Source organism: Leucopleurus acutus, assembly GCF_964270905.1.
Source record: "Leucopleurus acutus genome assembly, chromosome: 11".
NCBI lineage: Eukaryota > Metazoa > Chordata > Mammalia > Artiodactyla > Delphinidae > Leucopleurus > Leucopleurus acutus.
The window spans coordinates 63567886-63593349 of NC_139152.1; the positions used below are offsets into that span (position 1 = coordinate 63567886).

At 36.2% G+C, this 25464-nt stretch overlaps 1 protein-coding gene across 3 annotated transcripts in view; it reads left to right on the forward strand.

The window, feature by feature from the left end:
* Positions 1-25464, forward strand: part of NAV3 (neuron navigator 3) — a gene marked incomplete at its 3' end in the record, with an annotated part of 362964 nt that overhangs the window by 144391 nt on the left and 193109 nt on the right. For all 3 annotated transcript variants that reach the window (XM_082850415.1, XM_082850416.1, XM_082850417.1), the window contains exons 6-7: positions 21858-21926; positions 25097-25236. In XM_082850415.1, the coding sequence (XP_082706541.1) occupies positions 21858-21926; positions 25097-25236 (209 nt within the window). The remainder of the gene's footprint in view (positions 1-21857; positions 21927-25096; positions 25237-25464) is intronic.

Below are 25464 nucleotides of genomic sequence, written 5' to 3' on the forward strand. Positions count from 1 at the left end.
AGTCTGTGGGTGCATGTAGACACAGCTGGTGTGGGGTACTGACAAACCACTGCAGCTTCCTTTACTCTTTCGTTCCTGCCTTTTTTCCAGTTTGGAACTATATCAGTCATGATTCAGCTAGAGAAGCAGAATCAGTAAGAAAGAGTGCAAACAGATTTATTTTAAAGAATTGATTCACATGATAATGGGGTCTGGCTAGGCAAGTCTGAAATCCTGAGGGCAGCCCAGCAGGAGGACAGGCTGACACTCTTAGCAGGAGCTGAAACCGCTATAAACTGGTGGAATTTCGTCTCTCAAGGAAGCCACACTCCCACTTTTAAGACCTTTCAAGGAGTGAGTCAGGCCTACTATCCTACTGATAATCTAGGATTATCTCCCTTACTTAAAGTCAACTGCTATGGACTTTAACCACATCCACAAAATGCTTTCACAGCGACACCCAGATTGGTGTTGAGTGGAACTAAATAAACCTAGCTAAGTTGGCACATCAAAAAATGATCACAGAACGTAATTAAGTTAACAGGTTTCATGCAAATTACTCATATGTTTCTGATCAATTTTCGGGTTATCAGATCATTAGCTCTATGGCATACATAGCTATGATCATTTTTCTTAAGGAGGGAGAATGTCCAATATGAAAATACTCTTTTATCGTCTACTAAAATATACACACTGTATCACACATATGTAAATATTTAACTTTTTCCATCTTAGAAGCCAAGCCTAAAACCTAATAATACAGTTTGCCTTGAGTTTGTTTTTGGCAATTAGTATTGACTCAGAAAGCTAACATAAAATTCCAAGATACATTCACAAACCACTTCCCACTTATTGTCAATATTCAGCAGTTCAGAAATCCCCTTCTCTTTCATCTGTCAACCATCCCTCACTTCACATTAAGCAATATTTCTGTCTCTGTACAGCCATGTAAACTCATTTCCTTTGGCAAATTTTACTCATTAGTGAATTATTAATAAAGAAAAATCACAGTTTCACCAAAAAATATGGAGTGTACTACAAAGGCCATGGAATGATAAGGGATATTTGTTTTTACTAAGTAATGCAGATGTGCTTCTGTTCTTTAAGCTTGTCTTGGTATTTTGTGATGTCATGTGAAATTGTGCAGGAATCAAAGTGAAAAAAACATTCTCTACAGTATAAGTTCTTTAGATTTCCTTAAGAATAGAGGAGAAAAAATAAAATATATTTTTTATTATTAATTTTTTTGGGGAAGTGGTGGTTGGTAGAAAGAGATCTAGATTTTGAGAACTGCCAGAAATAATATTTCCTAGAGTTTGGTTTAAGCCATTTGAATGGACAAGAAGCAAGAATGGTAGCTGGAAAAATATAGGAAGTAAAGTGGTATTGTGCAAAGGATGTTGACTCTGCAAGTGAGATGAGATATCATTTGTCATTGCTTTCCCTCACTCTATTGCTGTATCTGCCATGTGGAGTTTCTTGCCCCACATTTCTCAGTGGTTATGACCCGTTGGGGGAAATTTTTTTCTCTTCTTGCTGGATATGCATGGATATTATGAAACTGTATTATATTTTAAAATATAGACCTATGTATAATAGGCATGGTCATTTTATACCATCTTGGGGAGAGCTATCTTATTTTTTTAGCTTATGAAAAGCATTCTTTTCACCAGTGTCCTTTAATTCTGAGATAGACTCTTAAATAATTTTTTCTTTTGATAAATTGGATTTGATTACTTTTTGGATTGTTAATTTAATAAATGCAGAGTAGTTACTGCACTAAAGGTAGTGTAGTACTTAGTTAGCACCATGATAAAGAGGAGCTCCAAGTCTTCATTTTAACAGAATTTATTCTATGTTTTGGAGAACGTTATATTTCAGACATTAATACTTATTTCCATTTGTATAGATTTGACATAGTGAAATAGTGTATGAATTATAATCCATGTGAACTTAAATATAACAATGTACCTAAGCATTTTTCAAAGCCTGTATTGATAGTATACATAGGAAAGGAATAAGTGTCTATACAATAGAACCAAGATAATTAACATGGAAAAGAATCTCAGTGACACATTATCTTCATTTACATGAGATGAGAGTCATAAATCATGATTTATGAAGCCTTTCTGTTGATTCCAAAGCTCTTCCCAAGTGGATAGCTTGAATGACTGGTGGCTATATTATTCTGGATATTTAGCCAGAAAAATGTTCTTGTATTTTTCTCTGTAGACCTAAAATAATTTTAGTGCACATTGTTTCATGAGAGTATTTTTGTTTTGTTCTCTTTGTTTATTTAAAGTAAATTGACATAACTCCACAATAATTTCCACAATATTTATTTTATACATTAAGAATTGCTAATTTGTTTTACTCTTTTGAGAATAACCCCAAATGTTTTCAGTCAATTTGAACATCTTTCATTTAAACAGACATTTTGATCTAAAGGTTAACAAGTAAAATATACAAGAGAGAAAATAAAATGTGGACCAAGAGACATAGAATGTGGATAACAAACTCTCCTCTTTTGGCTTCTCAGCTTCCTCTCCACTCTTGAGCGTGTGTGGGGGGGGTTGTGCACATGTGAGCGAGCATGCGTGCCTGTGTGTGTCCTGTTCAAGGACTGAATATCTCCTTGTTAAGAGCTTACCTCTAGGCCTTCCCTGGTGGCGCAGTGGTTGAGAACCCGCCTGCCGATGCAGGGGACACGGGTTCGTGCCCTGGTCCGGGAGGATCCCACATGCCGCGGAGCGGCTGGGCCCGTGAGCCATGGCTGCTGAGCCTATGCGTCCGGAGCCTGTGCTCCGCAACGGGAGAGGCCACAACAGTGACAGGCCTGCGTACTGCAAAAAAAAAAAAAAAAAAGAGCTCACCTCTAGAATCAGACTGCCTGCACTTGGATCCCAGTTCCACCACTTCCTAATTGTGTGACCTTGGGCAACTTACCTAACCTCTCTATGCTTCAGGTTCTCATCTGCTAAAAGGGTATAAAAAATGGCATCGATTTCATGAAATCGTTCTGGGGGTTCAGTGGGTCAGTATCTACAAAACTCTTTGAACATACCTGTCAGATGTCACTCTTTTGCTCAGAGCCCTGCCATGGTGTCAAATAGACTAGGCTTGCTCCCCGCTTAGGAAATATGCTGTAGCTGATTCCTTTGCCTGGAATGCTCTTCCTCTGATAGCCACTTGGCTGAATCTCTCACCTCCTGCAAGTCAACTGCTCCAGTGTTGCCTTCTCACTGATGCTGACCTTAACTTCTCTTCTAACACTGCAGTGTGCCCATCTGCACTCCACATCATGGTTGCTGTAGTTTTCCTTCTTTTCTGTAGCTCTAACCCCTCTCTAACCTACAACTTATTTATTATATTCATTGTTTATTATTGCCCCTTCCTCCCCTCTGGAATGTAAGCACTGTGAGGACAGCAGTATTTTTACATTTTAACCACTTCTGTATTTCAAGGGATTAGCCCAGAACCTTACACACAGTACATCCTTAGTAATGATTTCTGAAATGAGTTAAGTAAGAATGAATGAACCTTTATTATAGCTGCTTCTAATTTTAGGTAGGAAAACTTTCTAACATTCACAATTGCAATGGTACGTCATTTAAAATGAGAATTGTGTGTATTACAAAACTGCTATAATAAAGATAAAATGTTCTTGATTCTTGGGTGGTCATGATATTGAACTACAGTTAGTTTCAGAATGATATGTAGTGGAACCATCAGACCTTATCCAAGTCTGATGGAACTATTTGCTTCCATCCTTGTTGATGCCTGACTATATACCTCTTTGGTCTTTTACCTATTTATTATAAATATTTTGTTCCCTTTGTTTTCTGGCTGTCATTCATTAATTCACTGCTATCAGTGTTGCTGCCTCTGTGGAGTACCATTCCTTTACCAATATGTGGTTTCTGTTTTGCGGGATAAGAAAGCAGATTACCAAGATCATTAGCATTTTGGTACCACGAAAAGTAATAGGTAACATGAGTGAAGTGTTTGGGCTATGAAATATCATTGATAGCTTAAAGGCTTGCATGTTTATAACTCCTGTCTTCTCTGTCATGTTTGGTTTAGACAACAAAAGAAGATATCTGATCTAGTATTAAGAAATGATGCCTCTAATTTGCAGCTAGTGCAGAGTTTAAAATTTTTAATTAAAGGCTGGTTAAAAAAATGAATGCCACAACTAATCCGACACAAACGTATTATCTTTAAAATGTCCACATTACTAATTTGTTTTGTTAATAAATAATATTAATACAGAAGTCCTTACCTCATCAACATAAACTAATATTACAAAGGGAAAAATACTGTTGAAAGACCTATGTTCTGAATTAACCCTAAAATGACATATGGTTGGTGTAAGTTTAGTGATGACATGTGAGGGCAGTCTTGTTCCTTGATCACTGATCTGTTTATCATTTGACTTGAATTATCTACTTGTAGTATGTGTATTAAAATAAAGCTGCGACTCATTCTAAATTTCCTCAGTCCTTCAGCAATCTCAAAAATTTGAACATATTTCATATAAAAATTAATTTTTCTCTATTTCAGTGATCTTTGGAAGGACTTAACATAGGTAAAGTTGAAACATTTTGCTATATTAAAGAATGTTAAGTATCCTGTTTGCATTTATTTAATATAAAATATAAAATCAATTTCTTTTATTTTTCTGGCGCTTCATTTTATTTTGAAAAGAGTATATTAAAGGCCCTTTGTCTAACCAACTGGAAAGAGTATGAGAACTGTTTTAATATAAAGTACTAAAAATCTTATGTAAGAGTTGTGATCATAGTTATCTTCTATAGGCATTAACCAGGAGATGGGGAAAATAGTACTTCTTATTCAAAAAACAAGGTAGACATGAATCCTATAATTTTCAAACTCAGAAAATTTATTTCCATCAGTAAATATGTCATAGACATTCAGGATATTTCTGCTAATCATATTTTTACATACGTGTGTTTTGGCAGAATTCTAGTTGACATGAAAAGTAACCGAAAGTTCAATTTCACCAAAACTGTACACAGTGCCTGGCACATGAGACCAGCCAGCACTGAGCAGAAATCATGTCATGAATGTCTAATTTTCCTGAGAATATCTAGTAAAACATTATCGTGAAGGAAAATTATAAAATGAAAATTCATTTTTCTTATGTACTGGTCTGGTTATACATGAGATGTTAGGGTAATAGTATACATAAAAAATGTTTTCTATTTGCTAAAAGTTTAAAAAAGGGAGGTGATTTTCCTTAGAATACAGGCCTTTTAGCTTAATTTTTGTCTACATTATTAAATGATTTCCCATCCCGTTATTAAATAGTTGGTGAATTGTACCAATCCCAAAACAGTGATTTTTGAATCACATGAACACGTATTTTTATATTATAGAGAATTAAAACATGTAAAAAAAAACACAATGCATGTGAAAGTATAGGTAAGAAATTAGATAGGTGATAGAGTGTTAAAGGCAGTGATAATAAGTCTTTCTCAACTAAAATAAGAGCTATTTTGGGATTTGGGGAGATTATGGTCTCCACAGAAAATCATTTGCCCTTCTGCTTTACATTTCGTAGGAGAAAGTCAAGAATGTGTCCACTTGCTGTTTAGATAAATTTGCTCCTTCCTATAGGACTCACAAGTCAAACTGCAAAATCTCTGGGCACGTGCTATTTGAGTGACTTGTCTATTCCCTTTGCAGCCCCTTCTCGAGGCTCCCATGACCCCTGCCACACACATTGCTTTTGGAGCCTTCTTCCATGGAGGACATTTGCCTTCCTCTTTTCCAGGAAACATCATTTCCTTCTGGGAGATTCACTCTGAAACTGGGATGGTTTACAGCTTTTCAGCCTGGGGTTATAAATCTTGAGAAGTATATAAGGAAGTTTAATTTAAGATGACAGGAAGGCTCTGGTAATTTAAGCCCTCATGAACCTGGCTTCAATTAGTTGCTTAATTGAGCTCTGTGTTGTGGCCTATAGTGTGCTCTTCATAAAAGACAGTGAATCAATTAAACTTTAAAGAAAATGAAACAAACAAAAACGACATTTATGAATCTCCTTTTAAATAACAGAATTTTTTATTTCTAGAGAGAAATAATTGAAGGGAAAGAAATTATTCTTTAATTGACTGATCGAGGAAACCAAGAGAGGGTGTAATACTAAGAGTATGTACACAAACACATACACACACTGCTTATGTTCTGTGCTTCTAGTCCATTATTTTTAAAGCTGGACAACCACTCATGGTTCTGTTGTTATGATGAAGCAGCATCTGTATAGTGTTGGTTATTTTAGACTCAGGCAAACATGGTTTTCAATTCTGCCAACCAATTCCCAGTGATGTGGCATGAGGCAAGTAATTTTAACCTGCTCAAATACAAGGTTTCTTACCTCATATTAGAATAGTGGTAACCTTCTCAAAGGGGTATTGAGAAGACCACCTGACATAATTTGTGTTTAAATTTCCTCCTTAGCACAGCCCTTAGCATGTAACAGGCACTCAAACCAGCCACTTTCATCTTTCCTCCTCCCACTTCTAGTTCATATCACATAATAATGAAATATATTGACCCACATTAAAAACCTCAAGTCAACTTCATCACTGTTCCTTCCTCTCTCACTTTCTCTGATCAATTCTGTCCATTACACTTCTAACTTCTATTAAATACATAAATGTAATTCAAAGTAATAATATCCTTATGATTTAAAAATGACGGCCCAATGCTCAGACCTTCCCAAGCCTGGTCTAGCTACAGAGAGGTAACCCCATTAATTATTTTAGGTATTTCCTTTAGTAAGTATTCCCTTATAGCTAAATAAAATACTACTACCACTAATTTTTATTCATTAATTTGATCATTATCTTTTGATGTACACACTCTCCCATCTCTCCCATCCCCCATTAATATATTCAACAAATGTTTATTAAGCACTTAGTGTGTTCCAGGCACTCTTCTAAGCGTTGGAGATACAACAGAGGACAAAAGAAATCGAAGAATCCTTGCTCTTTTGAAGCTTACATTTAGTGATAGACAAACAATTAAAAATTTAAATATGTACTAGTAATTGGACAGCTGATGGTAGAGAGGCATAAATCAGAAAAGGAGAAATAAGATGTGTAGGAGCCATATTTCTGCACATTTCAACAGGCTTCTGGGAATGTCCTCATTCAGATGATACTGAGCAAAAAGGGTCATAGAACCAGCAATTCCATTCCTGGGTATCTATCCAAAAAAAACCCCAAACACTTACTCGAAAAGATACATGCACCCCAGTGTTCATAGCAGCATTGTTTATAATTGCCAAGATATGGAGGTAACCTAAGTGTCCATCAACAGATGAAAGGGTAAAGAAGATATTGTGTGTGTATATATGTGTATACACACACACACACACACACACACACACACACACACACACACAGTGGAATATTACTCAGCCATAAAAAAGAATGAAGTAATGCCATTTCCAACAACATGCATGGACTTGGAGGGTATTATGCTAAGTGAAGTAAGTAAGGCAGAGAAACACAAATACTGCATAATATCACTTACATGTGGAATCTAAAAAAAACAAAACAAACTAGTGAATATAAAGAACAAGAAACAGATCCACAAATGCAGAGAACAAACCAGTGGCTACCAGTGGGCAGAGTGAAGGGGGAAGGGGCAAGATAAGGGTAGGGGATTAAGAGGTACAAGCTACCATGTATAAAATAAATAAGCTAAAAGGATATATTGTACAACACAGGGACTACAGCCAGTATTTTATAATAACTATAATTGGAATATAACCTTTAAAAATTATGAATCACTGTGTTGTACACTTGAAACTTATTGTGTATCAACTACACACTTCAATTTATTTATTTATTTATTTGTTTTAGAAAGTAATTCTAATTTATTGGTTATCTGTTTTAAATAAATATAGCAGTGTGTACATGTCAATCCCAAACTCCCAATCAATCCTCCCCCTCCCACCCTTACCCCCTGGGGGAAGTTTGTTCTCCAAGTCTGTGAGTCTGTTTCTATTTTGTAAATAAGTTCATTTGTATCAATTTTTTCAGATTCTACATATAAGTGATATCATATGACATTTGTCTTTCCCTGTGTGATTTACTTCACTTAGTGTGATAATCTCCAGGTCCATCCGTGTTGCTGCACATGGCACTATTTTATTCTTTTTAATGGCTGAGCAATACACTTCGGTTTGAAAAAAAAGAATAGGCCATAGCTCCTTTAATGATGCTCTAGAGGGATGTCAGTCCAGGTATGTTGAGAGACCCCTCTTCGCTGGCATTTTTTTTCTTTGATTATTCAGTTATTATAGTTAAAATCGCTTCTTGTTTGTTTGGATGGTTAATTGGTTTGTTTGTGTCTGGCCATGGAGTGGTCATCAATAGTAATTGACATGGATGTTCGATTAATCTCCCCCGTTTTATATTCCCTTCATCTTATCTGAAATTTCCTAGTCCAGCCTCCCTCGTTCTTACAGACTGAATCCTCCCTCCATGCGTATAGTAGGATGAGGCTTCTGTGTTCATTTTGATGGAGAACACATGGAGGCTATGTGTTCCACATCAAAAATACTTCATTTATTTTCAGTTCTCCAAAAGCTGCTGAAGTCTCTTGGTCATTGATGGCCCCTTTTATCTATCATGTTATCCTTTGATGTTGTGAACTTAAACCTTAATATTGTTTATCAACATGTTAATGGCATCACATTCATTGACAGAACCATTCTTCATTCTGATAACTTTTTTTTTCTTTAACTAAGTAAAAATCAATTAACTGAGATTGATTTCTCCAGGTAGAAAATGCAAACATCACAGTTATACTCCATCTTTCCAAGGGAATGGTGAGAATATAATATATATTATAAAGTATTAGACTCACTCCTAATTTAGAGAATTTGACTTGTGCTCTCTGACATAAATGCCTCGATAAAAACAATGGTAAGCCAATGTTTCATAATTTTCTCTTGTAATTACCAAATATATGATCCATGTATCATCACAGAGCCGTTACTCAGAATAGCTAATTTGTGATTTATTTCTTTAACATTTTACTCCAGGACATTTTGATATCCTGTTTATATATTGCATGAACATTGTCTCCCAAACACTAGACATTGTTTGGTTCTATTTGATCTTTACTATTTCTGGGGCACTCTCTTCTCAAATAGAGCACTGATAATGTAGAGTTGATTATTATATCTGCAATTTTATACCATATGAAATTATTATGTATTAATCTGTTTTCCACTAAAATCTGTCTCAAAGGTTCAACTTATTGTCTTACAATGGAAAAATGCATCTGTCACAAAAACCATAATAATTGTGTCAGTATGACCATTGAATGTTTTCCTGTCACCAGGTCTACAGAGAAAGACAAATTGTAATCAGGGGATGACTGGGTGAGCATAGAATTGAATTTGGGGGACTTGCATGTTTCTGCAGCTGAGATAGTCTTGCCATTGGTTAAAAGTCCTTCTTCATTACGAAGCGCACTGTCAACATTTGCCTTTTCACACTCCCATTTCCTGTGCTTCTGCTGCTGACCACTCATAGCACCCACCCCCTTCTAATTGACTTCTCAGTCTCCAAAGATGTGTAAATAAAACCAGCTTTCTCTCCTCACAAGTGGGGGCAGACTCTAGACCAGATTCCACCATCGGAGATGTTTTGAGACCCCAGTTATCCCTAAATGATATGAAACTGACTGTATTAATGATTACATTTGCTTTGCAGTAAATTGAGAGGAGCCCAATTATAAGGACTCTCTAAAATACTTTCTTCTAGATCTTCAGACATTTATATAATTATTTTATAAGCATAATAATTAAGTTCATTTTCATGAACATGGGTACTAGGAAATAGTTTAACATAGTCTGTGCTTCCTACAATACTTTTATTTATTTATTTTATTTTTGGCCACATTGGGTCTTCACTGCTGCTGCACACGGGCTTTCTCTAGTTGCGGCGAGTGGGAGCTACTCTTCGTTGTGGTGCGTGGGCTTCTCAATGCGGTGGCTTCTCTTGTTGCGGAGCACGGGCTCTAGGTGCCCAGGCTTCAGTAGTTGGGGCACACGGGCTCCGTAGTTGTGGCTCGCGGGCTCTAGAGCACAGGCTCAGTAGTTGTGGTGCACGCGCTTAGTTGCTCACGGCATGTGGGATCTTCCCGGACCGGGGCTTGAACCCGTGTCCCCTTACTTTTTAAATCTTCAGAAGTATTAAATAATCCATATTTTTTCACTCATCAGGGTAGTCTTTGCCAAAGTTTGTTTACATTTTTAGCTTAAAAAATAGTAATAACCTATATGGGAAAATAATCTGAGAGAGAATGGATATATATATGTATATCTAAATCACTTTGCTGTACACCTGAAACTAACACAACATTGAAGTCAATTATATCCCAATATAAAATAAAAGTTAAATTAAAAAAATAGTTTTCGTCTAGCGGTATTCAGGGTCCAGTTTTTTTAAGGTGGTTGCATTAAATTGGGCTTTTAGAATGGAACACTGAATGCATTGAGATATAATTTTACTCCACACTGAAAGCTGTAAATGGAAAAGATCCATGCAGCAGCGTAGTGTTTTGAGCTACATGTAAGTAAAAGCAGTGTGAAAATCTAATTTATGGTAACAGTGTGAGAGCAATGTGAGCCTGATTTCCTGAGTTCTTTATCTTGAAGTTCTCCATTCCTAAAAGAGCATGAGACTTTGATGCAGTAATATCCTAGCCAGGCATCTCCCTCTTTAGTTACTGTTTTGAGATTCCTCAAAAGCAGACCATGCAGGTGGCCTTATTAACTGTCAGTTGAAATTTAAGATAAGACAGAGGTTATAATAGATTTACATGCCATCTTTCACTAATGGGATAAGTTATCACAGTAACCTGTCTCACATGTAATCAGGATGATATTTCAGCCACACAGCTGCTAAAAAGAAACACATGTGGATGAAGGCTAAGCTTCTGACTCATTTATGGATTAGGCAATAACTGTTTTTAGTGATGTCTCAGCAAAATTTATGTATAGGGACAACATTTTTATCACATACTCTGATGTGAGTATAGTTGTTACAAAATGTCTTAAATATTTTTGAAGGAGCGTATATGGTTTTAAGGTACGAAAGATATTTTGCAGAAGTGGCCGAACACTTTCCTCTTTTTTAGAGCTATTAGCTTGTCAGTTATCATTTTATAACATTGTACAAGGACCCTACAGAAGGGAAACTGTATATACTAAAGGAAGAATTTGGTTTAAAGAATTCTTTAAATATTAATTCTGAAGATACGGTTTCATTTTTAGCAATCATAGGATATATAAGGAAATGTATTTCAATCTATCTCAGCCTTAAAAATTTTAGTGAATGTGTTCTATCTTCAATGTTTGTTATTTTATATAAAATCCTTAGTTTAAGACTTTCTTCCAATGTGCTTCATTATAATACACCTTGGGTAATTTATCCCTAATTTTCTCTCAAGCCATTTTTAGTAAATTTGAAAGGAAATAATTCCTGTCTTCTTCACATGATACCATCTTACAAAAGAAAAGTAAAATTGGGAGGTTAAAAAACTTCCACGAAAATTTATGCCCAAGAAATTTCTTACCTCATATTGTGTAATTTGCTTCTTTGTATTCCTCCTTGGTTCCTTGGGAATAGTGCTGTTAGTAGAACAAATGTGATTTTATGGTTAAGCATTTTTTCTCTTTCTTTAGGAATCAAGAGTACTAAAGGTGTGACTGTAGAGGGATTCTGTATAGGGATTTCCACTCCTGTTTGTGTGACTCCAAGGCTGAAGTCAAGTAGACTGAAGGGAGGAAAGATGGTTGATTCTAAAACAATTTTCTGTAAAATCTCTTAATATAGATGAGGAGTTATAAAAACCTACGTAATATGAAAAATTGCTCTGATAAACATAGTGTATTATCATATTTATATTAAATACATCCATTTTAAAAATTACTGTTTTGTGCTTATTTTTATGTTTTGATGAACCAGTCACTGTGCGTAGTCCATGAATACCACGTGGCTTAATGAAAAACAATATTGTTCTAGTGATCTTTCATATATTACCTTAGAGCACAGGGTTCTTTCTTACTGGTGGTTTGAAAGTTCAGATGTGACCTTGCAACAAATAAAGATTCAGCCCCCACTATGTGCCAGGAATCACGCCAGATGTGCAGCTGAGATCTGGTGATGCTTTGACCTTTTATTTCACCCATCATCTAATAGAGGACCTAGATGTTTAAACAGGTGGTTCAGTGAGGTGTGCTAACTACTCTAACAGAGTACAAAAGCCCATACAAAGGCACTGATGAGGAAAATGCCATTTCACTTTCAGGAAACTGCCACTTTTGGGCTGCGCAGAAAGTGAAAGTGGAAATGCGTTCTGGGTATCTCTTGCTGTTTAAAATATATTGGCACAAAACAATAACGATTTTATCATCCTCATGGATTTTGTGAGCTTAGGAGTCAGACAGGGCACATCAGGAATGGCTCGTCTCTACTCCACTATTTCTGGAACCTTCACAGGGAAGGGTGGAATGGCTGGAGTGTCACAGGCTGCCCCGAGGCAAAACACCTGTGGCTGGAGAATCCACTTTTGAGGTGACTTCGTCACTCACGTGTCTGGAACAGTGACTACATATGGCCTCACCAGCATGGCTGTCTCAGGGACATTGTACTGTGACCCAACTGTATTGTGACCCAACAGATGAAGGACTGACAATTCCACCCAGCTTCAGAGGGAGGGTGGGTGGGATAGAGATCTCACCTTTTAATGACAGGAGCATCTAATGATTGACTGTAGCTCTGGGTTTAAATTGCCACAGGGCATGATGAGAGGGAGGCTAGAAAAGTAGGCAGAGGCCAATTCATGGGGGCTCTGGATGCTCCTTCTAGGAGCTGGGAGTTCTTTCTTGAAGGTAAAGGAAGTTGCTTCAGGAATTTTCTTAGCAGAAGGAAAATGAGGCTGCTTATAACTTAGGAACATGACCTTGGTGACAGGGTGGAGAAAAATGTGCTTTGGGGAGAAATGTGAGAGGGTCCAGGTTTGTCATACATTATAGCTATAGAGACAAGAGTTTGAACAATTTAATGTTAATAGGCATGAGGGTGGGACTGAGGAAGATGGATTTGGGGACTGTTTGGAGGTAAGGGCCAAAGAAATCATCACATTTCTAGTTTTGTTGACTCACTGGTGGTGATGTATTTCAACAAGGGAAAAAAATAGTAATGCTGTGGTGGAAATAGATGAGAAGGAGATGAAGAGAGGAAGTTCAGCTTTGGCCTTCATGGATTTGACATTTCAGTGGGACTTCTAGATGGTGATATCTAATATGAGGCTCTGGAGCCCAGAAGAGTGGTCAGGGCCAGATATATGGACCTGGGAACATCGGCTTAGCAATGTTTTGTTGATTGAAACTATAGAAATGGAAGAGATTACTCAGGAAGAGAGTATAAAGCTAGGGATGAAAAGGAGGGCTCAGAACAAAACTCTGGAGACTACAAACATTTATGGGTCAAGTGAGCAAACAAGAGAATTCCTTTTGTTGTTTTGCAATATATTCAGAATTATGGAGGCCTATTTGCTACCTTCTTAAAGGCAAATTATTTTTGTTGTTGTTATCGAGGACTGCCTCAATTTCTGACACGTTTTACCCCTGTCTTTCAAATTAGTTATGACATTTAGAGTGCAAATCTAACACAAAACTGTGGTTGAAATATTAAAGCAAATATACTATAGCATTAAGCATATCAAAACTATATTTTCATCTAATGACTATCACAAAACAGAACATTTATGAAATTCTGTATTTGAGATACTTTGGGGATTATGTACAGTTTTGAGAATTGTAGGTTCTGGAAGGCTCATCCTGTGCGTGGTGTTTTGGGAATGGTGGTTCTTGGATGTCCTATTGGGGCAATTTTCTGATGATTCTTTATAAGATTAGGACCTATAGGGCTTGATATTGTTGAGTTTAGAAAACAAGAAGAGTGAGTAGTATCCAGAGAGGTTTGAGGGAGAATAAGGCAATTGTGTTTGCTTGCACGAAATCGGGTCTCAAAGTAATTATAAACCAGGAGATTGAGAGCCAGAGTTAAAAGCTCAGGCACTGTCCTGAGATGTCCGTGCTTGTGGGTCTTAGAGTAAGAATGTAGTAGCATCAGAAGTGATCGGTGGGGGCTTCCCTGGTGACACAGTGGTTGAGAGTCCGTCTGCCGATGCAGGGGACACGGGTTCGTGTCCCGGTCCAGGAAGATCCCACATGCTGCGGAGCGGCTGGGCCTGTGAGCCATGGCCGCTGAGCCTGCGCGTCCGGAGCCTGTGCTCCGCAATGGGAGAGGCCACAACAGTGAGGCCCGCGTACCACAATCAATCAATCAATCAATCAATAAAAAATAAATGTATGTATGTAAGTAAGTAAGTAAGTGATAGGTGGGGCCAAAGAATGTGGTGTGGTGTTGAGAAGACAACCAAGCACAGGAGGGCAGGGTAGTTGTAGGAACATAGGAAGTTACGTTTCAATGAATTCACCAGACTATTTATAGAGCCTCACATGGGGGCTTAGTAAACCCAGGGACTCCCAGATGTACATCTGAATCCCACTGAATTTTATTTTTAACTGTTCCAGCACTTATTTCTACCAGACACCCTTCTAAGTGATCTACAGTTTAGTCCTTATAAGAACCTTGAGATAGATAATATTGTCATCCTTATTTAACCCCTGAGGACACAGGCACAGAGAACAGCTGAGCTGGGATTCAGGTAGAGTATTCAGGCTTTAGAGTCTGTGCTACTAACCAATATATTAGATCTTTACTACTGGCATTTCAATTTAATAATTCACAGAAGATAGATATTTGAATGTACCGCTTTTTGCACACTTGCCTGATATTGTTTCGTTTCTTCTTCCAAGGTTGAAGTCAGTTCAGTTTCCATTAAATATCAAATTGTATTTTTTAGGAAGGGTTTTGAGTTGGAATACATGGTCTGAAGGGTTATACTTCTCAGAGTGAAACAGTCATCCCTGCATTCTTAAACCTAATTTTCCCAAATTAAATCGTTCTAGCACATTGCTGGTACATGCTGGTGGTCAATAAAATCCTTTTTAATGATTTATTAATTGGTGGATAACGTCAATCAATATACGCTTATTAGAATAAGTGGAACACAAAACGAAATCAAATTTCTCAATATCTATATCTGTCTGCCACTTTAAATACCTTAGGGATGTGAAGTCAATTTCTTATTTATTAATTTATTCAATATCCAAAACTATTATGTGCTTTAAAAAAGAGCTATTATAGTATGACCATAAAGTGATCTTTACTTTTTCTCTGCTGTGAAAATGGATTTATTCATCTGTGAATATCCATCTTCCTAGTATTTCCTGTTACTTTATTCACCCTTTGACTAATGACATAACTTAAAAGTGGAGTCTTGATTTTTTTTTCTCATTTTACACTCTATCAGGGGTGTTAAATCTCTTTTTCCTGCCCTCTGTTCCCATGTAACTGTACTGCGCAACCCAAGCCAGAGGCCCCAGAGCCATCTTAGATTTTTCCCTTCAAGTCCTGTGTCCATGATTATAACTTCTCTCATTAATCATTTACTCTTATTTCCTGTGCCTCTGCCTCCATTCAGGCCCTCGTCAAATCTTTCCTGAATTGTAGCAGTGATTTCCTATGTGGTCTCCTGGTTCCAGGCTTGCTAAATATCCCAACCTCTTTCGTCCCCCCAATTTCTTCTTTACATATCAAAGAAAATGATCTCATTAATCTGGGAATTTATTATTTATTCTGCAATTTAAACCTTTTGGTATTCTCTGCTGGGGTCATGACAAAGGCTCAATTTCTTAGGAAGTTACTGTGGCTCTCCAACTTTTTACTTGGGCAATTAGTAGTTGTTAAAAGAATATTTTAACTATCATGGGAATTAAATAGCAATTAAGGCAATTCAAATATTAACTGTCTCAACTGAGATTTTTTTTTTTTTTCCAAAGAACCTTGATAGTAGCCAATGGAGGTAAAGAATGATAGATGTGTGAGGCTCAGATATTATGTTTTGGTGACTTTTAATGACGCACATGTCTTTGTATCTGGGTCCAATTTGATTTTTGAAAATGAAAGCTAAGGAATAAGGTTACATAATTTTTACTTCTGCATGGAAGTCCACTGGTAGAATAACTACAACAGAAATAGAACCTTCCACAAAAATCTTGCACTGAGCCACTCAAAATCTTCTTAACAATATTTGAGGAAAGCATAAGGAAGAGATCGAGTAAGTTTTACTCTCATTCTAAGTGTTCTGATTAATAAGGGTTGCCGGAATCCTAGCCAAGGATTTTGAGGCTACCACAGGACTCAGCAGAAAAAGTTCTGTGATTGATTAATTAGTCATGTGTGCAATGAACATGCGAGTGGCAAGTTATAAATAGTATGCCATAATTTTCTAGCTCTTACTAAAATGTGGCTTAAACATTTAAAAAATAGTGTTTACTTGGAAGATTTTTGAGAATTGCTTGGACACTAAAAGCATCAGACCATTTAAAATTTGTTTTACTGTTTATTTCCTATTTCTACATAAAGTCATCTGTTGAATGAAATTATTTAAAATTCCCTATCTAAATGCTGAAGAGTATCTATTGAAAGTAGATTTATTTGACACTGGAAGAGATGATACTCTGAAGGCAATATAAAGTTATTATCATAATGTCTTGGAGATACAAATCCAAAAGGCAATGAATTAATAGCAAAAGAAACATTAAAGTATCACAAGTTGTACTTTGCAAGAAAATGATATGGTATAGTAGAACATAGCACAGCTTATAGAATCCAACAGAAGAAAGTTTAAATTTCAGTACTATTATATATAAGATGTATAACTCGTACAAGTTACTTAATGTTTAAAGGCGGTTTCATATTTTTCAGTCAGAAATGGAGTATCGCCTTTGCAGGACTATTGTGAGGAATAAATGAGAAAATAAATGTAAACTGTCACTTAATAAGGACACAGTGAAGAAGACAAGTGTCTTCCTTTAATATACTTCTGATAATTCCATTCTTAAAAAAATTTCCCTTGGTTAAAAGATGGTGATATATCATTTTTTGATAATACTACCCAGTTAATAGCAATCAATAGTTAATTACTGAACACATACCAACCCATGATAGGAACTGAGAATGAAGAAATGAACATACCATAATTCCTGTCCTGGTGAACAATGCAATCTGTTCAGGAGATAAGCATTTACCCTGATAAATTTCCATGTTAACCTAATCCTTAGAGATGAATAAGGACCTGGGGACTAATGGAGGACAAAACTAACTCTACAAGGCTTGAGAAATGCCTCAAGAAGGAGGTGACACTTGAGCAGGATCCTAAAGCAGAAGTAAGATTTCATGATGTGGGGAAGAGAAGCCATGGTGTTGCAGATGAAGGAAACCTCATGAGAAAAGCCATGGAGCCGGGGGAGAAGAGGCCTCAGGCCAGAAGCAGAGGTGTGATGACAGTGGAGAACATGGGATGCAGGATGTGCAGAGGAGATGAAGCTGTAAGAGAGTCTGAGGAGACACACGGAAACACTCAGTAAACCAGATCACAGAGCTTGGACTATATCCTACAGACAATGGGGAGTCAACAGCAATTTCAAAGAAAGAGATTGACATCTATTCTCTCTTGGGAAGTTAGTTGACTGTGAGAAGAATGATTGGATTTGGTTGGCAATAAAAAAGGGATGATAACAAAGAGACTAGTGGAGGGGCATTATCAGAGTCCGTGAGAGAACTGACACAGAGGTAGAAATGGAGTGGGTCATGTCAAAGAAGACAACTCTTCTTTGTTCAATGGAAAAATAAAAAGTTGGTGACACTAAATTTAAATAACAAAGTCAAAGAGAGAGAGATGATTTGAAAGAATAATGAGTTAAGGTTTGAACATTTGGGGGATATCTGGGAGAAATATAGCTGATAGATCCAGGTAGAATATGTAGGAGATAATGAGATACTTAGAAAAGAGGCTCTGAGTTTAGAATTGAGATTGGAGTATAAAATACAGATTTGATATAAAAAGAATGGAGGGATATACCAGCTGAGACCTAGGATTATGGTTTTGAAAATATTCGTGGGCATAGTACAAAATTTAGAAGGGGTGATGGTGAGTGGACCTGTGTCTTGGAAGGAGGAGGAGTAGCTCAAGAGACAGCTGTCGTGTTAAGAAAGCTAAGTGAGTTGAGGATTTCTAGAGGAAGGAGGGTGTCGGCGCTATCTAAAGCAGCAGCAGCAGAATAGAAAATGAGGCATGGCTTGAGATGTTTAGATTATGCTCTTTGACTTTGGAAACAGGTGTTTTTCCTCCAAACTTGGACATCTGTGGATGTTCTGTAGAACACAGCTTTTATTATGCGTAGGGATCCTGTTAAAATGCAGATTCTGATTCAGTAGATGTGGGATGAGACCTAATAATCAGTATTTCTAACAAGGCCCAGGTGATGCCATTTTGTTCGTCTGTGGACAACACCTTGAGTAGTGAGGCTCTGGTGGTTAACGATTGCAATTATGATCCTGATTGCAATTCAGGATCGGTTTACTTTGAGAAGTTTTCTTTCCTTATAATAAATGGATATTACAGTTCTACATGGGGGTTTGCACTGAAGCTGTATTGGATAGTTCTGGCAGTTTGGATCCTTCTGTGTATTGAACACCAGATGAGTTTCATCCTTTTTTTTAATTGACTGTCTCTAATCTCCTCCTCTTCCCTTCCATGTTAGGGGAAATAAAAAGCTTTCCCTTGATATTCTACTTTACAGGATAGATGAGAAGATACTTCCTTTAGTAGAACCCACAGTGTGTCTCAAAATATTTATTTTTTTATGCTTTTGTTTCTGATACTTTTTGCCACCCATTAGCTAGAAAGACTTTCATTTGACAACATTTCAGGAAAAGAATACATAATCTTCTAACCAGATGTCTGCAAATCCTTAGTTTAGTGGTGTTCTGACTCTATTTATCTGCCCCCACTTGCCTCAGAGCTGTGTCTACATGTCCCTCGTGTCTGTCTCACTAATAAACTGCTTTGGCTGTACCTACTCACTTGCTTTGTTACTAGCCCATTTGTAAACCTGAAATTAGGGACATGGTATCACAAGCACTGTGGGGAAAGAAATTCATTTCTGCTGCATAGAGAGCCAGGGCCAGATAAAAAAGGAAGGAAGAAAGAAAGAAAGAGAGAGAGAGAGAAAGAGAGAAAGAAAAAGGAAGGAAGGAAGGAAGGAAGGAAGAAAGAGAAAGAAAGAAAAAGAGAGAAATAAAGGGAGCTAGAGGCATTGTGAGAAGTGTTGGGGCTTGAGTTAGATGGTAAACATGAAAATTGAAGGAGAACATAGATAAATTTGTAGAGGTCAAATCAGCGTGGCAGGGTATTGATTGCACATCTACAATAATTAAAAGGAAGGAAAAAGGGAAGAGTTGACAATTGAGGTTTCAAGCCCAAACACCTAAAGAAAATGGTGATCCTGTGTACAGAAATCATGAAATGAAAGGAAGGATCTGATTAGAACTTGGGGGATTAAAAAAAGGAAAATGGTGAGTTTGATGTGGTAATTGATTTTGAAGGTCATGGAAATGGATGTCTTTTATTCAGTTGATATTGATGACTGGGAGTATGATGCAGCTATTAACTCTAGTTTCTAGTAGAGTTCACCTGAAATCTTAGGTAAGAATCAAATGAAAGAATGCATACAAGTGTTTGAGGAAAGATGACATATGAAAAAGCATGCTTTTAAGAGATGGGTAAGGGGAGAGGGCCTGGTGAAAGAAAGAGAAAATGGACAAGAATGATGGTGGGCAGATCAAGTGAGTTTATTAGTATGACAGTCTGTGAAAGAGAGAAATTTAAAAAGGCAGAGAGAAAAATATGGTCAAATACAAAAATATTAGAATATGGTGAGAGTTGAATCAAACTCTTCTTCAAATAACAGTTTCACATTTGTAAGGATAGTATAGGGCAGAAGCCCAGTTTCAAAGAATTAAAGTAGGATGGCTTGGTACAAAAATATAGGCAACTAGTAGAGTATTCTCATAATAATTAGAAAACACAAGTGGGCAATAAAATCAGACTGATTTTGACCAAGTCGATTAACCTCTAGATTTTGTTGTTGGTTTTCTACTTCTATACTAGAAATTATGATACATCTTTAAAATCGTGGAAGAAAAAATCCATGAGGTGGCTTTAGTTCCCCGAGGGAAAGTACATTGTTTTATTGGCATCTCTCCTGCTAATATTTGTGTTCAATTTGGAGGGTACAGGATAGAAGACATCATGGTGAACCTGTAGGTAGTTCTCTTATTCTTGGGTTGACAAAGCAGACTGACATGTTCACAGAAGATTCTTTTTTTTTCACTTTGGGTACTTTTAGTTTTAATTTTTGAATTAATATTTCATTGGAGTGCTTTGGTTTTTACTTTTAAATTGTCCTCTGATATTATTGTTGCTGAGGTAGTTTGGCCAGTTGTAGCCAGTTGTCTCAGTGTCCAGTACAGTTAGAATACAGAATGCACTCTCTGCAAATAAGAATATATCACATATCCACTTGAAAAACAAGTGCTCTGAAAAGCTGTCTAGATATGAGGAATTCTTTATTCCTCTCTAGCCAGGCAGTTCAAAGGCCTGCATACTCCCACCACAGACTGGCTGCATGGAGTAAGAGTTTACTCAGGAAACATGTCACCATCTTAAGGGATCCTTCCCTTGGTTAAATACCCTCTACCTAGCAGCAAAGCAACTGGATTAACAGCAGGGCTCCACATGACCCTTCCACCCTGACTCCAACAACCCCATGTTGTTCCTGTTTCCTTGGAGGCCTTGGAAACTGTGCATGTACAACAAATGTGTTCATGTAGAGTCATAACAATTCACCAGCAGAGTGATTCTCCACTCACACATCAACCCATGACCATCACAGCACGTGTGAACATGTTTAGGCCCACTGAGTCTTACTATAGCCTTCAGAACACTAATTTCAGAACCATTAGGTAATTCACAAATCAGTTCAAGTTAAAGCACACATGTTCATTTCATTTATAAAGTATCCACTGCTCTTCAAAACTTGGTTTCCATAATGCTTTTTGGTGTGTTTTCGACCAAAGATTGTGATTTAAAAAATCATTAAGAATTGTAATTCAAGAATGCCCAGAAATTGTCATCAGCAGTTGTTCAGTCCGTTTTTGAAGAATTTGACTCCATTTTAATCTCAATTTTTTGCATAGATCTTTCTCTAGAAAAACATCTTGTATTAATCACTTCCATAAAATATTCTATCCAGGACTAGAGATCAACAATAACTTACTACACAGAAACCAGATATTTTAATCTTTTGGCTTTCAAAATAGTATTTAGGTTAAAACAGCAGACTAGAAGAGTTTATAAAAGAAAACAATGACTCTCATTTCATACTCTTTTTTCCATTTGAATCTTTTTGAGAAAGAGATCTTGCTATGGTGTTAAGTCAAACTTTAGCTTTCCTGACGTTTTCACTGTCATTTACAAAGGTTGAAGTTTTTTCTAAGATGGAATAATATTACTTTAAAAATATTAATATTGTCACAGAACCAGTTTTTAAAATTCATTGATGACACATTTATTAAGGGGTCCACAGCATTATTTATTTCATAATATGTTCATAATCAAAGGTCATGGTATATGTGTTACATTATCATAATTTTCTAATTTATTCTTTATACATGTTTGTACATGTTCTAATTGCATTTCATTAACTCATAGTTTTCTTGTAAGTTTGTACTTTCTTTCCATGTTCAAAGAATCTCTTTAATTCAATTTCTCTGTTTCTCCTCATACAGTCTGGCAGCCAGATATGCAACTCAGTCTAATCACAGTGGAATTGCAACCAGTCAAAAAAAGCCTACTAGGTCAGTTAATATCTCTAATTTATTGCTTGTTAGTGATAATAAAGTAAATGCCCAGTGATATTTTGTCCTATCATTCTAACTTTTTTCCAAAACTGACATACTTCTGGATGAAAAGCTTAGAGTACCGAATTCTTCCAAGTAGATTTCCATACGCCTTCTTGGGGGTGAGCATGTTTGTGTTAGATTATGAAATGGGTCTTGGGTTCTTCTAATTCAGTTTAGTTATACATAGTGCTATGACTGGGCTGAAGTCTAGGTTCTAGGCTTAGAGAAAGTCAAGGGAAAAAATTACTTTGAAGACCCCATTCTTTCCAGGCCACAAATCTGGAAGTAAAACAAGATTGTAATTGCTTTTTGAAATGGGTATGCATTAATTATTGCACATTTGGAAGCAGAAGTGAGAAACATTGGCAGATTTTTGTAGGGAAGTTAGCACCAGCTCAGCCTGAACCATTCTTTTATCTTTAATCATTTAAATTTTTGCTTCTTTATATCATATGTATTTTAAAGGCAGTCTATTATAATAAATGACAGTGCATTCTATACTGTTTGGAAAATACTGGTATAGAAAAATGTGTGGAAAGTGATTTTTTTTAATGTTAGGTTACTGGAGGCATGATGGTACAGCTAAGTGAAGCCACAGCAAATGTGTTTTGCCCCCCCGATTATTATGTGATTATATGTGCCATCTCACTCACTGGGGAAGTATCTCAGTGGTGGTTTACTAGTCACTACTCTAATAATGAATCATATTATGCAGTATTTGACCACAAGAACTACTTATGATGCCTTGACTTGAGGTTATGTGCTTTTCCCCTTGCCTTGGTTTCCTAAGTTATGTTCATTTCCATAGTAATTAAACTGATTCTGGAAAGGCAAATTAAAAGGGTATTTAATTAAAAATCAAAAGAAATGATATAAACTAGGATGCGCAAAGAACAGTGACCTGCCATGTTCAGTAAGCATTTTTTGTTACTACTTCTAAGACTTAATGAATATAAATATATTTTAAGTACTTCTTTGATTTAATAGAACATCTCTTTTTTTGGCTTCATTCTCATTTCTCTTTTTATTACTTTGATGAATGATCTTGAGCTCTGGCTGACTGTCAAATTAGGGTAATGAGAAGAGCAAATGGATTTTTTAATTTGTTTTAATTTGTTCTTCTGAGAACTAAATGTCACTTGGCTTCATGGGTCACAGTCAAGATCAAAATGCATTTTAATTGCTTTCTAGAAACAGGTCAAGTTTCATTGCAAGCAGGGCAAATTTTGTGACAAAATTTGTTTATAAATGTGAGTTTGGAATGAACTTTCTAAGTCTATGGCTGTGTCTACAGGACTAGTCTCAGATTTATTACGATGGGACATTTGGCCAAATTAATTAGCTGAGTTCCTTCTACATAGTGCAATCACTGGTACTCAAAATTCCTGGTGTCTGTGGTTATTGTGCTAGACTTACAAACCCTGTAGATCCATTTGAGTAAAAGTTAAATGCTGGAGTCATTTGGAAAAGATTCTAATCTTGTGCATGACACAACCTCTAATTAGCAAAATAGCTGAAGGAACTATTTATTAGCCATATGTATTTAAACTCCAAAATACAGTCAACATTTTGAAACTATTAACTATTCCAAGATATCAACATTTCTGGTCTTAAGCTGGCGTATGTGTTTTCCTGATGTTCATTCCATTTCGCAATACCTGTTACTATTATAAAATATTTATAGTATACATTTAAGAGTTTGATTTCTTGATAATCTATGGAAATAATGTGTCAAGTAGTATAATAAGGTGAGTTAAAATTTGAATATTGTAGCAACTGATTGTGAAATTGTGATATGTTGGGTACCAATATAATAGATATAAACATTCTTTTATTTTAAACATTTTGTATAACAAGAAAAAATTATTTGCTACATTTACAAGTTATGGATTGTTTTTGTTATTTTTCTTTTAAAATAGAACTTATTAGAGCAGTACACAGTGACATTCACATGGTGGCAGCAAACACTAGCAAAGATGCTGGCAACCCTTAATATCATGTTTTTAAATATGTCTTAAGATGCCAATATTAATTCTTGATTTCTAGTTATTCACTTACGCGGATTGAGTTTACTATACATACACAATATACGTTAGTATTAGTATAAAATAAAATATAGTAATCGCGTATTTTACGCACAGTTCTTGAAATAATTGATACCTGAAATTTTAATATGGAAACTGTTTAAACAGTGAAATAAATGATCCAAACTGATGTTTAATTATAATTCAAATAAAATAACTGCAGATGATTACCTCCTATCAAACTTCCCCTAATTCTAATACAGTCTACCTACATTTCCTCATGTCTTGTCCTTCATACACAACGAGTAGCTAAAGCTACTATCACTGTAGGTGTGTTTTAAATTGTCATTCTACTAGCATAGATTTTCTTCTAGATTTTCTTCTTCTGAGACCCGCATCCTTGTCGCATGGCCTGTGTGATCAGTTGGCCACACTTGTGAGATAACCAGCTAGAGTCTAGGTGCTTACTTTTGGCAAGAGAGTGAAAGTTTTTATGTGAGACAGATCAGTCAAATATGAACAAACTCATGACCTTGGTCTCCACACCATGTTTTTGAGTAATTAACTAGCTTAGATATTCAGTAAGCATTTGCTATTTGCAATTTGTATGTAACTTTATTCTTCTTTTTATTAATGTACAAGTTCATCTAAGATACAGCCACCTAAGATAAAAACAAATGTCCCGTATATTGAAAAGAACAACTTAACAACAACTGCAGGCAGCTGGTTAATACCCTGAGAATATAATAGATTCTAGTTAAGTATTATTATTTCCCTTGCTTTTCATGTAATTGTTAGGGTACCTTTAAATCAAAGTTTTATTCATCAGGTACATATAGGCATGACTTTTTAGTTAAAATTACTTTATTTCTAATTGTCCTGCATTATTAGTATACTTTGGAGGCAAATTATATCATATGAACCAAGATTATTCTGAAGATTTTCAAACCTTGTGTTTAGCTATTTGTCACTTAAACCAACATTTTCTGCTGAATGTCATAAATTATGATTTTCCCATTAACTCTTCCCTGCTCAGAACCTCCTGTTCCCTATGTTTTTATAATGTACAATAATGATGTAATTTTTCTTGTACTATTTCAGACTTCCAGGTCCCTCTAGGGTACCAGCTGCAGGCAGCAGCAGCAAGGTCCAGGGAGCCTCCAATTTAAATAGGAGAAGTCAGAGCTTTAACAGCATTGATAAAAACAAGCCTCCAAATTATGCAAATGGCAATGAAAAAGGTAAGTGTTCGCCCGTTACATCATTAAGGCACAAGTGTAACATATGAGCCTAATAAATTACATGCTAAATCTAGTATTTAAGCAGTGTTACAGCATTTGGAATGGAAATGTTATCAGTGGACTTTCTTACATTGTCTAAGTGCCTCCTCCTGAATTCCAGCTTTCTTCAGGACCTTTCCTATCTGAAGAACACTTTAAGGAAATATAGTCATTTATATTAAAGTGGTT